The sequence below is a fragment of the Aplidium turbinatum genome, chromosome 2 (genome assembly GCF_918807975.1).
Source record: "Aplidium turbinatum chromosome 2, kaAplTurb1.1, whole genome shotgun sequence".
Lineage (NCBI taxonomy): Eukaryota > Metazoa > Chordata > Ascidiacea > Aplousobranchia > Polyclinidae > Aplidium > Aplidium turbinatum.
Window position 1 is genome coordinate 44,657,625 of NC_137473.1, and position 16,349 is coordinate 44,673,973.

Below are 16,349 nucleotides of genomic sequence, written 5' to 3' on the forward strand. Positions count from 1 at the left end.
CAGACCAATATATCGTATTCCTTATCATCTTCCCAATTCATGTCACCATCAGAGTCGCTTATGGCGTTATAATTGAAAAAAAATTTTGGGGTATAAACTTTTTACCCCAAATACCACCAGATAAGACCCCAGGCATCTTGAATTTCAAAAATGGTGAAAAAATGAAACACCCTAATGTATAACCTACTTTACTTAATATTGATTTACTAAATATCTTTGATTGGTTTCAAATTTGTTATACCATACTGTTGAAATTGAAGTTTATTTTGTGGTTGTTATGTATTATTAATTTATTTAGAATAATGTTTTTAACTGATTTTTGTTTAAAAGTACCATACTTTACTGTATAGATGGATTGGGGAATTGAACTTTGGGTAAGTGTCATTTCACCTATGTATTTGATTTTGAAACTTAACAGCATTTTAAATTCCTTGTTAATGCTAGAGATGACTTTTAAACTAAGACATAAAATTGCCCAGAAATAACCCTTAACTTTGTGAATGTCAAAATTAGTGATGTTTGCATCAATTTACCATGACCTATTGGCTTTGAGAATGTTTTTAGGACATTTTTCATCATAAATGTTTTTTTTGTAAATTTATAAATTCACTGTCTTTATTTATTGCATATGCACTACATAATACATAAATATGTTAGTTATATTTTTCCTTTTTGCAAAAATAAGTATTTTAGATTATCAAGTAGCTTATTCTTTATGTCAAGGCTTGTGACGAGCAGGTCACTTTTAATTCTCAATGATATATTTTTTTAACACAAATTGAGGAGTTTGTTTAAGAAAATTATGTTTTTAATGTTGCAAAAACTTAAAATCTTAAATAGCAAAAGTAAATTGACACGGACTGAACAGAATTTTGTATGAGACATTCTATTCATCACAGTCTCATGGAATGACTTGATTGAACAATTACTGCAGCGTATTATCTTCTTCATGAATGCAGGGAAGGTGTTATCCCTGTGAACGTCACAGATTTTATTAAATGCCTACATCATGCTCTTCCCAGTATTGCAGCACTGATAAATAAAATTAAATGCAGACCAATGTAATGGATACTGCACGATTTGTTTTGTTTGCAGCTTAATGTCTCAAGTTCTTGTAGATTCAACTTAAAGAGATTTTAACCTGGAATCTGAAAATGTATCCTGCATTTGTGTTGAATTTTTTTAATACAGCATCATCGTAACTTTTGCACTGATATTAGTCCAGCATTTCATTTTTTTTAATAATGTTTTTGTTATAATACCAGGACCAGTTTGAAGGCGTGGACAAACATACTCAACATGGTATTGAAAATGCAGAAAAATATGCCAAATTTGTTAAAGAGCGCTGTGCTCTTGAAACGGATTATGCAAGCAAGTTGCGAAAATTGGTTAAAAGTTATCAACCGAAGAAACGAGATGAAAATAGGAGCATGTAATGTATTCTTTGTTATTGATAATATTTTTATGCTTTGTCAATTTTTTGTAAAACAGCAACATGTATTGGTGCATGAATCCGATACAGCACGCCGTCACTTGTTTTGATGTGTTTTATAACAGGTATTCAACGCATAAAGCGTTCCAAAGTCAACTTTCTGAATTAAATGATATTGCTGGCCAGCACGAAACAGTTGCAGAAGAAATGCATTCTAACATCACCAAAGTTTTACTCAATTTTTGCAATGAATTGAAACTCGAAAAGAAAAAGGTAACTTGGCTGTGGTTTTTATGCATCACATTTGCTTCACAATGCAACTTAACCAATGAGTCAGCATTTAACGTTTCAACACAAGAAAGTTCATTGAATAGTTGTTTAGGCTATTGTTACATCATGCTACTACTTTGTGTTTTGTAAGCATTTTTTAATCCAATAAATATATATAATCAATGCTTAAATCAAATGTAGTTATTACTATCTGAAGCCTTTACAAATTGTTTCACCTAACGGATCATCAGAAGGTCTGAAAAAACATGTAAACAGTAAAGAATCGATAATTCTGAAAAGATATTAAATATTACAACTGTAATTTAATCTGCAAAAAAAAACCTCTAAACCTGAATTCCTGAAAAGATATTAAATATTATAACCGTAATCCAATCTGCAGAAAAAAAACTCCAGAATTACTAAGGACAGCCTCCATCCGCCACGATAAAGTTTCAATCAATTTGTCCCAATGGAAACCAAGCAACATGATGGCAACATCTATGACATCACAAAGAAGCAAAATGCTTGTTATGATCGGCGCAACCTGTAGTAATCTGAACAGAATGAATAAAAATTGTTTTTAAACCTGTAAAAATTAAATGAGATTTATAACCTGTAAAAATCAAATGAAATTTAATTTTTCCAAAATTATAACCTGTAAAAATCCCAAGGAATTGTGATGATGTAACCTGTAGTGTCCTGAACAAATGAAATAAAATCTGTTTATAAACCTGTAAAAATTAAATGAGATTTATAGCCTGTAAAAATCAAATGAAATTTTAAAAACCTGTGAAAATCAAAAGGAATTTATTTTATTTTGAAGTACTTGAGTTTAAATTTGTTTCTATGACGACATTTGCCGACCAGTTCCGAACGCTTGTTCAAAAGGTGGCCACTATCAGCCTTCAGAATGGCCAGCTTTTCAGCCAAACATAGGCCACAATTGTTACTACCACCACCACTATAAGGCCGAGCACAGCTGTGGATGAACCAAGTTATTTTAGGATCAACACCCTTGTCCTTAAGGTCCCAAACTGCCTTAGATAGTTCGGTGCTGTTTCGTTTAGACCTATCCATAAAGGTACATTTATGGTTGGAAAAACGTTTTTTAAAAGTAGTTTCGCAACAACCAATGTAATTAATTAATCAATATAATCTAATATAATCAATGCTTAATGCAATATTATTTAATATAATCAATGCTTAATGCTTTCCATTCTTTCTGTGAGTGGCTGTTTTACAAAGCTATGATTTTGTATTATTGCCGAGTGACGATTGCAAGTGGATCCAAATTGAAGAGTTTCTTTTACCCAGTACCGGTAGCCTATTTTGCTGCTTAATTGAATGTTGTATAAAACCTACAACTAAATCAGAGGTCAGAAATCTCCACTAGACTCTTAAGTTGGTAATTGCAATTGGTTTTTGCTATTATGACTCGGAATGGCTCGTTTCGGCGAGTTCGATTCGACGAGTCCAATTCGGCTAGTCCAATTTGGCGAGTGCCCCATTCGGCAAGAGCCCTTTTCGGCGAGTTCCCTATTCGGCGATTTTTTGAATTTTTTTTTTAAATTATTGGGTACCATAGCCTAACTATCATTGCCGTTTTAGGGGTTGGGGTTAGAGGTTAGGGTTGGAGTTATGAGATTAAGGGTTAGGGGGTTAAAAGTTAGGGGGTTAAGGGTTAGGGGAGTGTTAGGGGGTTATTTGAACGTTTAGCGATGTTAAAACAATGTAAAAGCGGCAATGATAATTAGGCTACGGTACCCGATAATTTAAAAAAAAAAAACGAAAAATCGCCGAATAGTGAACTCGCCGAAAAGAGCTCTTGCCGAATAGGGCACTCGCCGAATCGGACTCGCTGAATAGTAGCAGACCCATTATGACTAGTACAACATATTTTCTAGTTCGTCTGTGCTATTTGCTATAACACAGACTGTATATTGTATATTATATATTGTTGCAGTTTATACTGATGAAGCCACACTTGTGTGGCGAAAGCTCTGTATTTAAATAAACCGATTCTTCTGATTTGGTGTGATACTGTGATATTGTTTACTTTATGTATATTATATATATGCAATAAATGCATTCTTGTTGAAATTGAAATATTTCTGATTACCGTGTTTAATCCAGTACGGTATATATAAGATACAGAATTTTGTACCAATTATTTGTTTCGGAATGGCCCGTTTCGGTGAGTCCGATTCGGTGAGTCCGATTCGGTGAGTCCGATCCCTATTCGATGATTTTTTCAATTTTTTTTTTTAATTATCGGGTACCGTAGCCTAATTATCATTGCCGTTTTAGGGTTAGAGGTTAGGAACTCACCGAATTGGACTCACCGAATAGTAGCAGACCCTATTTGTTTACCCACAACATCAGGGTGCAACTTATACAATAATGTCTAATTGCTTTATAGCATTTCAACAGGCCTCAATTCAGTAAATATGTTGCTTTCATAAAATGCTTGTGGTGTAACATTGGGATTTAGGTGACGCAATTACTGATTTAGTTTGTATATTATAACACTATAAAGTCTGTGACGTTCATTCTTTAATTAAGTTGCTTTTTTGTATTATTTACATTCGCAAGATTACACATCTGATGTCCACATAGATGATGATATTCCCTCACAGCTCATCAGATATTTATGTGGCTCTACTTAGTGTTTTGTGGCTCCTGTCCCATTGATACCGTATAAGATAGTGTTCCTGTTTGTGCTTCACTTAATACATGATACATGCCTTATACAATACATGCTGCAGGTTCTGTTCAGAGCAGTGTGCGAATGGTTACGTTGTCGTTATGTCGATCTTGGGACATTGAAATGTTTATGTATTTTGTGATAGGCCTATAATGTTCTTGTCTTGTAGGGAAGTGGTGCAACAGGACATGAGTTTGGTTTCGAGTGAAAATTTTGAATCTATTTTCTTGTTGCAGATTTATCAAGATGGCCGGCACCAGCAATCAGTTCTTGACCAACACGAAAGATCTTTAGAACAAACTAAGAAAAAATTTGAAAAGGAATGGAAAGAATGTGAAAGAACACAAGCCTATTTTGAAAAGTTGGACGCTGATGGAAATGTCACCAAAGCGGATGTAGAGAAGGTGGGCTTGCTGCATTTTCACTTTTCAGTGTGGGCCGTGCATAACTGTGCCATGCCTCTTGTTCCTCACAATCCTTTTGAATGATCTCGAAAGAAAATAGTAAAATGCTTTACGCATCAGATTGGCAAAGTCAAGAAACCAAAGTAGGCTATGCAAAAATAATCCAAACGCTCTTATTTTTATCATTCACTCCAGTGTGACAGTTCTTGTTTGAAAGTATGAATCACTGTTTCACAAGCAGGCTTTTATTGGAACATTGTTTTCCACGAAAGCTTTTACTAGACACTGTTTTCCACGAAACATCGATGTGTTCTAGCGAGTATCCGAGTGGAAAAACTGACATAGACTCATACAAGTGACCAAATGCCAACCACAATCTCTGGCCTGGCAAACTTGGTTATTACGCCAAAACTTGTGAATGTTATCAATTTGGTCTGTTCACTGGCTGCAGGAGCTGCACACACAGTGCAACTTGTTTGCATTTTAGATTCTGGCCTGAAGTTTTACATTTCTCTAATTTCAATGAATGAGACAGACCTTGTTGATTGATGAGTGCTTCAGATTTGGATTCTTTCGCTTTGTAATGAATTGTCAATGTAATCCGTGCCAAACGTGACATTACGAGGTGACTGGGTGCACAATGATAATAACGTGTACGGGCGGGGTCCCACGAATTACCCATAAGCCCCATAAGTACCCATAAGTACCCATAAGCACCATAAGTCGCGTCGAATTACCCATAAGTCGCGTCGAATTACCCATAAGCCCCATAAGTCGCGTCGAATTACCCATAAGCCCCATAAGTAGCGTCGAATTACCCATAAGCCCCATAAGTCGCGTCGAATTACCCATAAGCCCCATAAGTCGCGTCGAATTACCCATAAGCCCCGTAAGTCGCGTCGAATTACCCATAAGCCCCGTAAGTCGCGTCGAATTACCCATAAGCCCCATAAGTCGCGTCGAATTACCCATAGGCACCATAAGTAGCATTGAATTACATAGAAGTAACGTCGAATTACCCATAAGCCTGTATAGTGTAGTCTATAGCCGTCTAGAAGCCTAGTAGTCGGCTGCATAGCCGAGTGGTGAGGAGCACGGGCTGGACGTTCCAAAATATAGTTCGACACCGCTCAAGAGCAGGACACTTGAAGGCATGCCTAAAGGTGGACACAAAGATTGGCTTCGTTGCCTTCCCGTCCGCTTATGTGTAATCTGCAGTTTGCTGCAGCAGATGGAGTGTTTTGTCCGATAAAATACCTTAACATTGGACAATTTTCCCTATGAACCAGGTGACTGCAGCATAGCAATCGTTCTCGCACTCAGCCAAAGACTTAATTCTTGCTTTAAACTTGATAATTAAAGAAAAAAAAGAATAATGACAAGGGTGGGAAACAAACCCGTGTCACCAAATTCAATAGCCTTTGCCTTAACCACTCAGCCACGCAAGAGCTCGTGAAATCTTCGCTTAATTTGTTTATATGGGTAATGTTTCGAGAACGCTCACAATATTATCAGTTTAGTTTGTGAGAAACTGTACCTAAATTGTTAAAATTTGTCCAGTATACAATGTCTATCCCTGTATTTAATGCCAATGTTGAGAGAATTTTCAGTGTTATGGGTAACATATGGACAGATGAGCGCAGTGGCGTAGCCAAGGGGAAGTGTTTTGGGGGTTACTACCCCCCCCCCCTTTGTCACGCGTGTGACATATTGAGAATGATGCTTTCAGTCTCTATGCCTCAAAACAAAGTTTGCCTAATTTTAAACGAAACTGCATTAAAAGAGCGAGTTTTGCCAATACCAAACATTTAAATATCTCAGCTGGGAATTAGCAACAAGAAAACATAGAGACATAGCTCTATTACCGAAAAATGCCCAAGAAATAATGATCTTATCCTTTTGCTATGCCACCAGACAGCACCATTTTACAGGAATATTTATACCCACATTTTGGTTGAAAATGCTCTCAGAATGCACCAAATTCAAAGTCATTTTTCAAAATTTTCTGGGGGAGGCCCCCAGACCTCCCGCCACTGGGTGTCGCCTTTGGCGAAGACGCCGTCGGGCCTCGCCCGCCGGCCGTCAACCCCTCCCCCTTTCACAATTCCTGGCTACGCCACTGCTTTGAGAACATTGAGGATGCGGTCACGCGCTTTCAAAATGTTCACTATTTTGAGGAAAAATATCTGGCAACCCTACTTATGGGGTATTTGGGTAATTCGACGCGACTTATGGAGCTTATGGGTAATTCGACTCGGGTCGAATTACCCATAAGTCGCGTCGAATTACCCATAAGCAACGTGGAATTACTTACGCTTTCATGTCAGCGTAGGTGTAATCTGCAAGTCGCTGTTGCGACTTGCGATCGTGTAACTTGTTTGTTTGTTTGTTTGTCTTAAACTGATTGTCCTGCTTTGGTATCATGCACGTTATAACGTCCGCGTTTTGTCGCTTCTACCATTTATAGACCTATGAACCAGGTGACTGCAGCATAGCAATCGTTCTCGCACTCAGCTAGAGACTTAATTCTTGCTTTGAACTTGATAATTAAAGAAAAAAAGAATAATGGCAAGGGTGGGAATCAAACCCGTGTCACCAAATTTAATAGCCTTTGCCTTAACCACTCAGCCACGCAAGAGCTCGTGAAATCTTCGCTTAATTTGTTTATATGGGTAATGTTTCGAGAACGTTCACAATATTATCAGTTTAGTTTGTTTTTATTTCTGACCATCACAACGAAAAAACAATATACGACAAACTTAGCAGAGGTCTATAAAAGGTAGAAGCGACAAAACGCGGACGTTATAACGTGCATGATACCAAAGCAGGACAATCAGTTTAAGTGACACGATCGCAAGTCGCAACAGCGACTTGCAGATTGCATATACGCTGACATGAAGGCGTAAGTAATTCCACGTTGCTTATGGGTAATTCGACGCGACTTATGGGTAATTCGACGCGAGTCGAATTACCCATAAGCCCCATAAGTCGTGTCGAATTACCCATAAGCAACGTGGAATTACTTACGCCTCATGTCAGCGTATATGTAATCTGCAGGCTTTGGTATTGTGCACGTTATAACGTCCGCGTTTTGTCGCTTCTACCTTTTATAGATCTGTGCTAAGTTTGTCGTGTATTGTTTTTTCGTTGTGATGGTCAGAAATAAAAACAAACTAAACTGATAATATTGTGAGCGTTCTCGAAACATTACCCATATAAACAAATTAAGCGAAGATTTCACGAGCTCTTGCGTGGCTGAGTGGTTAAGGCAAAGGCTATTGAATTTGGTGACACGGGTTTGATTCCCACCCTTGCCATTATTCCTTTTTTTCTTTAATTATCAAGTTTAAAGCAAGAATTAAGTCTTTGGCTGAGTGCGAGAACGATTGCTATGCTGCAGTCACCTGGTTCATAGGGAAAATTGTCCAATGTTAAGGTATTTTATCGGACAAAACACTCCATCTGCTGCAGCAAACTGCAGATTACACATAAGCGGACGGGAAGGCAACGAAGCCAATCTTTGTGTCCACCTTTAGGCATGCCTTCAAGTGTCCTGCTCTTGAGCGGTGTAGAACTATATTTTGGAACGCCCAGCCAGTGCTCCTCACCACTCGGCTATGCAACCGACTACTAGGCTTCTAGACGGCTATAGACTACACTCTACACTATACAGGCTTATGGGTAATTCGACGTTACTTCTAGGTAATTCAATGCTACTTATGGTGCCTATGGGTAATTCGACGCGACTTATGGGGCTTATGGGTAATTCGACGCGACTTACGGGGCTTATGGGTAATTCGACGCGACTTATGGGGCTTATGGGTAATTCGACGCGACTTATGGGGCGTATGGGTAATACGACGCGACTTATGGGTACTTATGGGTAATTCGACGCGACTTATGGGGCTTATGGGTACTTATGGTGCTTATGGGTACTTATGGGTAATTCGTGGGACCGGTACGGGCGTGCTGAGTATTTTAGACAGATTTGTAATGTTGAATATATGTTGCTCTCAGGCGAAGCACGCCTGGCAAGCGAAGAAAGACAGTGTTGAAAATTGCAAAACGGATTACGGTGCTGCTTTACAAATCTTCAATAAAGAGCAGCAAGACCATTATTCAACGCATATGCCTCAGCTGTTCCAAGTATGTAGCAGAGGTTTTTTCAGCGTGATTCGTCGGTTGTTGTCTTTTGAAGATAATCATTTCCAAACCATTTTTTATAACCTGAAGATATTATCCACATTTTAATTCAATCTTCTTTCAGAAAACTTAATTTAAATTTTACATTATAACGTTTTGAACTTTTGAGTGCACTCAATGGTTTTGAGAACAACTTCACTGATATAAATTATGAAATTTTAACACCGGAATTACTGGCCCGTAGCTAAACCTGCGGCTTGACATAAATAATTACACATTATTTGAAAATCTGTTGTGAGTTTTGTAATGTGCTACATGATAATAATAGTTTAATGAGTTGGCTGACCACAGTCACCACACAATGATTGGGCAAGGTTAGCGTGGAGACAAGACTACATAAAATGAAAATTAAATTTAGATCTCTAAAATTATATTGTTAAATCGCAAGCGCACATTACCACGACAGTGTGTGATGCAGCAGCCCAGCATTTTAAGAACGTGTGTTTGGCTGCCAGCTGTCATTAGCACATCTTTAATAGCACAAGCAGTGTTTTGATGGACGGCATAACAACCAAGGGCGTCCGCAGGTTTTCGGTTAGGGGGGGGGGGGTCAAGGTGGGTTCACTCTGCCCTTTCGGCCAGATGCAAATTTTTTTTGAAAATTTGGCCATTACACCATGCAGACAATTTATCATTTTTATCAGTGTTTACATTTCTACGGATTTTTATCAAAATTGGCCAGAGCAAAAATTATCAGCGTTATATAATCGTTTTATTGCATACTATTATCGTGCTCAAGTGAACCTTGCGTAAGGTGTATTAGGCTATATACATTTGTAAGGTGTAATATAACCATAAAGTAAGACCGTGTAATATAACCATAAAACGAAAATTTCTTCAGTACAAAGACCAGGAAGAATTGGAATTTGTGGACTTGGTGTGGTGAAAAATATGGAACTTTTTCCAGCTATACGTCAAGCAATGATAATATTACTGCCCTCCCCGAGTCCCCGCCACTACTTGTACTGTAGAAAGATCATTCAGCACAATGAGGCTTGTCAAAACATGGCTCAGATCAACCATGTCTGACGACAGGCTATCCAGGCTGTGTATGATGAGTGTCCACAGAAGCCGAATAAACTCGGACAAAAATTTGTTCATCCAAAAAGTCATCGAAAAATTCGGCAAAGACCCACGTCGACTTCACTTTTTATTCAAGAACTGATTAACTAAACTGGTGGCTGATTGTTCTTTTCTCTATGATTCAATGTTACGAACAGCTGCTTCATTGAATTCACGAAATACGAGATGATTTTATCTGAAACTGTGAATTATCCTTCTTCAGATTTATGTGAGATAGGCTAAAGCCAGTGCCCGCACTAGTAATGTGGTTCTGAGAGTACACGAGCTCAACTTGTCGAATTTTGCGATTACGGGTAGCTCGTAGGTATCTTCGTAAATTAAGAGAGGAAGTGGGATACTCCCGAAGAAGGGTGATGATCACAATCGGAGAGCTTGACCAGCCAGTCATCACTCGTATCACCTTCACCCCTCCCCCCCCTTTCAGAAAATTGCCTATTTTTGCATGTTCTCACTTTTTCATTTTTCCTCTAACAATTTTCCAGGGGGGGTTCAGCTGACCCCATTTGCCCCTATGTGCGGACGCCCTTGATAACAACCAATGCTGATTCGAAGTCTTTGTAATGAGAAATTAACCACAGCGTCGTCTGTGTCCCGTGAATCTACCTAAGTTTCAGACCAAGAGAGCATACTTTACTCCAGCATCTCATTTTCTAACCTTTTGTATATAATATCTTTTACGTGTTTCCTTCACTTTACGCCATTTTTTAATGTTGCTTTGGCTTACCTTAAAGTGTCTTTTATTTTGTCTCAGCTCTATAAAGAAACTGACGAAAAGAGGATACTCAAGTCCCGGGATCTGATGGTGGAATATGCGAAAATAGATGTAGCGGTGAAACCGATCATCCAAAAGTGTTTGGATGGAATGAAAGAGGCCGCAAATGCCATCGACGCAAAACTGGTGATTTTTTTATTGTTTCTGAACACCGAACTTGTTAAATCCATTGTTGAAGTAATTTACTGCATATGCAGCTATTGACTGCTTACATTACCTTCATAAAATCTCTCATTTTTGATAAGACCAGTAAAGAAAGCTAAAAAAACAAACTGAATTTCACACAATTCGTGCAATTTCTTTGGAAGCAGTACTAATTAGCTATAAAGAAAGAATTAAGAATTTTTATACATACAAACGGCGCAGTAATATCGTCACGATTCACGTAAGATAGCAAAAGGTTTCAAGTTCATGTGCAACTTTCACACAGGTTTCTTAAATAATACAGTAAAAGCAGGTTTTATACATTCAAATAAGTGTCAACATGTAGCGAAATGTCATTACGAGCGAAGTCACTGCGTATTGCCAAATCTACTGTATTTTGTAGTTTGCAATCGCTAGGATTGTCCAAGGCAATACGTCAAAAATTTGAAAGCTTTCCTGCCAAGGAGTCAGAAAATCTGTCGTTTTTACTTGGACTGAACATTTGCAGCCGTTGAATCAATATAAAAAAGACGAACTGTGCTAGCTGTGTGCGTTGTACATTGCCAATTGCCATCTTCGGAAACGAGGGCGAACATCATCATCATCACATTTCAAGGATTTAAACTTTTCATCGTCCCAACGTGAATTGTGAATGTATTGTTTTAAAAGCAAACCCGTGAGTTGACGCAATCGGTTTGATGATTCTTGTTGTGCCCAGACTAAGATGAATAATTAGTATTTCCTTGCATGTTGCTATATTTACTCAAGCAGTACTAAAGGTGTCCAAACGCTTTCTGATTGATCAGGCCACTTGACATCTCAGCCAACAAATAGTCCTTTTAGCATTAAATAAACTTTCGGAGACGTTGAAGCAATGTAGAATGATTTGATTCGCTGTCTGGGTTATAGGCAATGAAACCAGGCCTATGTGATTTCGGTAACTTATTTCTCTCGGAATGTGACATTTAGAATGCGTTGTTTCTAGAATTGGTGTATTTAAGATTGCTCATTCGAGCATGTTTTTTGCCTACTCTAAACTGCGGAAGTAATACAGTTGCTGAAGTATATAAGATCTTGGCGCACCACACAATATTATCAGCACAAACTGTTGTGTATCAGATTGAAGTCTTGTGTACGGTTCACCACACAAACTAAACATATAAAAAGAGACAAGCGTAAGGAAAACGTTTGGTGGAAAATGCTTGTGCTGCTGGGATAACCTTTCACTATTGCTGACTGTAACATTCAGCATCTGTGCTCGCAAATTCTGGCTGTTATTTGAAAATCCCTAACGATCGAACATCACCTTGACGCCATGGTCTGCGATGCTTTACAAACAAACGTCCTGTATTATACAGGCTGTATGCTCACACCGCTCTATAGACTGCATTAGTGCGTTTCCTAAATATTGAAACCCTGTAGGGCTTAATCACGCCATTGTCAACAAGTCCATTTTATGTTAATTTTTCCTGCTAGATTGCTTCTCCCGCCTTATAAGTGTTGGTCGTTTGATTGAAAGCCAACCAGCCTGGCGGTTTGAATTGGTATGGTCCAAGTAATGGCGGTTGAATGTGAGAATATTGTTCAAGCGCATTGGAAGGGTGCAGTGCCAAATGTATTATATATAGTTTACGAAGACTGGTTATTTACCGTTTTGGTGTGCTGTCCTGTAATAACCGTCGGAGTTAAGCACCGGACTTTGGAATTGAAACTTAGAAGTGTTCGTTAGAAAATCTGAAGTTTCGATCTATGTTTTTAACGCACACATCGCTTAGAAACAAAGTGACTAAAGTAGGAAGTGGTAACCAACTCACTCTGAGAGGTATACGTCAAAGTGTACAACAAAGAACAAACAACTGACTAACTAACGACTCTTTTTATGTTTACTTTTGAATTCCTTGAGATTTTTTGATAGTTTATCATTTGAAATGCTCGACTGCAGTCTGCAGCTTACCTACGGTATCAATTGACGGTATCTAGTCTACGAATATGTATGAAATCTTTTACGGTTGGCGCTTCCGCGTTAGGTTACCATCATACACGCTTGTTGCTGCTTTCCTCACCCAACCATCTTAGATGCTACTGGTTTGATCATACTTAAGCAAATTATTTGACCCCAGTAATTCGCTAAGGTAACTTTAATGACGGCCAGTAGACACTCATTTACTCTTCCACTTCACCAATCCTCGTAGATATGGATGATTATTTAACATACCCGCTTAAAATGGCCACAGTTTAATTTTACTTTTTCTCTTTCCTGTTTTATGTGTTTTCCTTTTTTACCAATCTTTGAAGGTACTGAGTTAACCAACGCCGAATAAACACTGTGGTTGCTCACGTATTTTACCACATTGCCCTTGTCATTTTAATATACAGTATCCAGAATTGCTTTTTTTGCATGTGGCTGACACTGACCGCTAATTGAAGCATATTGATGTGCAGCATTCTCTGCATCACAAACAAAGTTTGGTCTGCACGTTTTTCAATGTATTTAAAAATCTCACTGTGTGAGATTCGTTGCACCAAACACTTATCAACTAATTTGTTGCACCTAAGGCTAGAGCTCGACCGATATATATCGGCCGATATCAGGTGTAGCCGATATATTGTATGGGCTATTTTTCGCCGATAAACATCGGCCAGCAAAAGCAAACTCAAAACTAGCCATACATGCCTTTAGAAGAAACACAAGTTGCTCAAACGTGCTTGCATAGCACGAACAATTGTTGGGAGAATGTGATTTCTCGCCCATTCTAGTGCGCGCATCTAGAAAATGTTAATACTGTATCCCTTAGCTTCCATTCAAGCAGGAAAACGTTCGATTTTTACGTTGCTTCAACGATTGGTGACATTGCATCAGCGTAACAAAGGTGAACTCTTCGTTAAGAATCGATGGGAGTACCGGTGCACTTCTACACTAACCACGCGCAACTTATTTCAAGTCTTACGTCACAATGTTTGGCTTTGATCTCCGAGTGATATTGATAAGGCAAGATTCATTACAAAATTAAATCATACGAGTAGGCTATTACAGCAAGATGCAGCAAAATTTGTCAAGTTTTGGTATTACAGTAAGAAAGAAAAGTCCCAGGGAAAATTAACTTTTGCTAATATGACATGCAAGAATAAACCCAAAGAAAAAATTCTAGTGAAACTTTGCACAGAAGAAAATAGTAGCGTCATTGTAGAAGTTGCAAAAATAACCCCCAAAACAAAGCCTAGTGAAACTTTGCACAGAAGAAAATAGTAGCGTCATTGTAGAAGCTTTCCGACCCGTGCCCAGAGCATTGTGACGCAAGAAGCCACACGACCTCGTTCGGTGGAAGTTAATCAGTTATGCAGCGTATTGCAGCTACACGTCGCTTTGACTCTCCAAGCGCACCTCGTTGGTCTGATGAAAGCCTTCGCTGAAATTTTAAAAAGCCTTACAAACCGTAGCCATACCTCTTAAATGGCGAAGAATTCCGACCAGACACGTTTGTCCGCCGTCAGCAAAAACGAATTTCGAGCCCTGGGTTGTTTCTTTTTTGTTCGGTGTTTTTTTTGTGATTAGTGTTAAGAATGATTTTTCCATTACAGCAACTAATGCATAAACTTTCTTGGACTGGTTTGTTGCTTAATAACTTTGTTGGTAACAAACTTTTCGTAGCTGATATATATATATCGGTATCGGCCTAAAAATTTCATAAATATCGGTATCGGCCTGAAAAAGTGATATCGGTCGAGCTCTACTTAAAGCATTGGTTCAATTCAATACAGTATTACTGTGTCGCCTGCGATCTCACATTGTCAGTGTTTGTTCACGTACGATTGTAAATCGATTGCATTTTAAAGTTTATTCAGTCAGTTGTAAATTTGTTAAACCGAAAGTTTTTAAACACACAGGGTTCTTTTTGTCAATTTTATTTTGTCAACTTATTTGTTTTTGTCAATTTTTGTCTATTTTGTCAACTTATTTGTCGATTTTATTTTGTCAACAGTCAATCTACTCTGGTATTGTGCGACAGTATTTAGGCATTGGTTCCAAATTTTGTAAAAAATGTTTTGCTTGCATCTTAGACCGCCAAAAATCCACTTAGGTTTGTTTCCTTGTCTTTGTAACCCAACTGATCAATGGACCTTGATTCAATTGAAGTTGCTTTTGAAGCTTTTGAAGAGGCAGATCTTTCAGTTCGCCCATTGATTTTTCTTGAATAATTCAATATTTTCAGGGTTTTTTGAAGTTAATTGGCCTTTGTAGATACAAATGTATTTACTTGCCATAAAACCAAGTACCTTTGACGGAATGGCCCGTTTCGGTGAGTCCGATCCCTATTCGGTGATTTTTTCAATTTTTTTTTTAAATTATCGGGTACCGTAGCGTAATTATCATTGCCGTTTTAGGGTTAGAGGTTAGGAACTCACCGAATCGGACTCACCGAATAGTAGCAGACCCTACCTTTGATGTCTTGAAGGCGTCCGTACAATATACACGGCAAACATATCATCGTTACCCAGACAGAAAAAACGATTGCTTGGCTATCTGAGTATTAGTTTCGTACCTTTCATATCCATCCGATCAATGGTCATTAAATCTAAAAGGTTGTTTAAATAAAATAAATAAAAAAACTTTTCCTTTTCATTCCTGCAGTCTTCAATAGTATACAACTGGACAATTTTGGACATACCTTATTGTACTGTTTGGTTTGATAGGCTATAAGCGAGAACATGTACTGTTATTTCTATACCTGTTACCCAATCCATTGTAATTACCTTGACGGCTGTACAATGTTGACCGCTTGCATTATTTTCGACGCGACTGTTAAAATATAAGAGTAGACTAATTTAATAATTAACTGTACCAGTACCCCCTTTCACTGCCATCACGTTGATCACTGCCTTTGCATGTTTAGTAGGGTGTTTCATTTTTTCACCATTTTTGAAATTCAAAATGCCTGGGGTCCCATCTGGTGGTATTTGGGGAAAAAAGTTTACACCCCAAATTTTTTTCAATTATGACGTCATATTGAGGTGGTCCACGAGGTTTGAAAAATTTGGGCCTCAAAATCTCGAAATTTGGCCGTATCTCCGGAACCACACATCATAGATCGACAAAATTAGTATCAAAATGCGCAGAAGGGTTGGTTTCCTATACCTGATGTAGAGGATATTAAGGTCTATGTGGTTCACAAAAAAACTTATTTCAAAAAATCTGATTTTCGGTCTATTTTCTCTTGATGAACAGAGATCAGGTGATCAAGATAAGAAGTTTTTCTGTATTTTTCCATTCTTGGAAGCTGCTATTGCGTTATAATAGTCCGTTTGTTTTGCAAAAGATGAAATGGTAATTTGAAGGTA

General features: G+C 38.1%; 1 protein-coding gene across 3 annotated transcripts in view; it reads left to right on the top strand.

The window, feature by feature from the left end:
- Positions 1 to 305: 305 nt before the first annotated feature.
- LOC145765314 (formin-binding protein 1-like) overlaps positions 306 to 16,349 on the top strand; it is a 34,358-nt gene continuing 18,314 nt past the window's right edge. For 2 of the 3 annotated variants that reach the window (XM_082577115.1, XM_082577116.1), the window contains exons 1-6: positions 306 to 374; positions 1,266 to 1,432; positions 1,558 to 1,705; positions 4,643 to 4,810; positions 8,828 to 8,956; positions 10,848 to 10,994. In XM_082577115.1, the coding sequence (XP_082433241.1) occupies positions 351 to 374; positions 1,266 to 1,432; positions 1,558 to 1,705; positions 4,643 to 4,810; positions 8,828 to 8,956; positions 10,848 to 10,994 (783 nt within the window). In that variant the 5' untranslated portion in view covers positions 306 to 350. The remainder of the gene's footprint in view (positions 375 to 1,265; positions 1,433 to 1,557; positions 1,706 to 4,642; positions 4,811 to 8,827; positions 8,957 to 10,847; positions 10,995 to 16,349) is intronic. The other variant, XM_082577117.1, reaches the window with a different exon arrangement.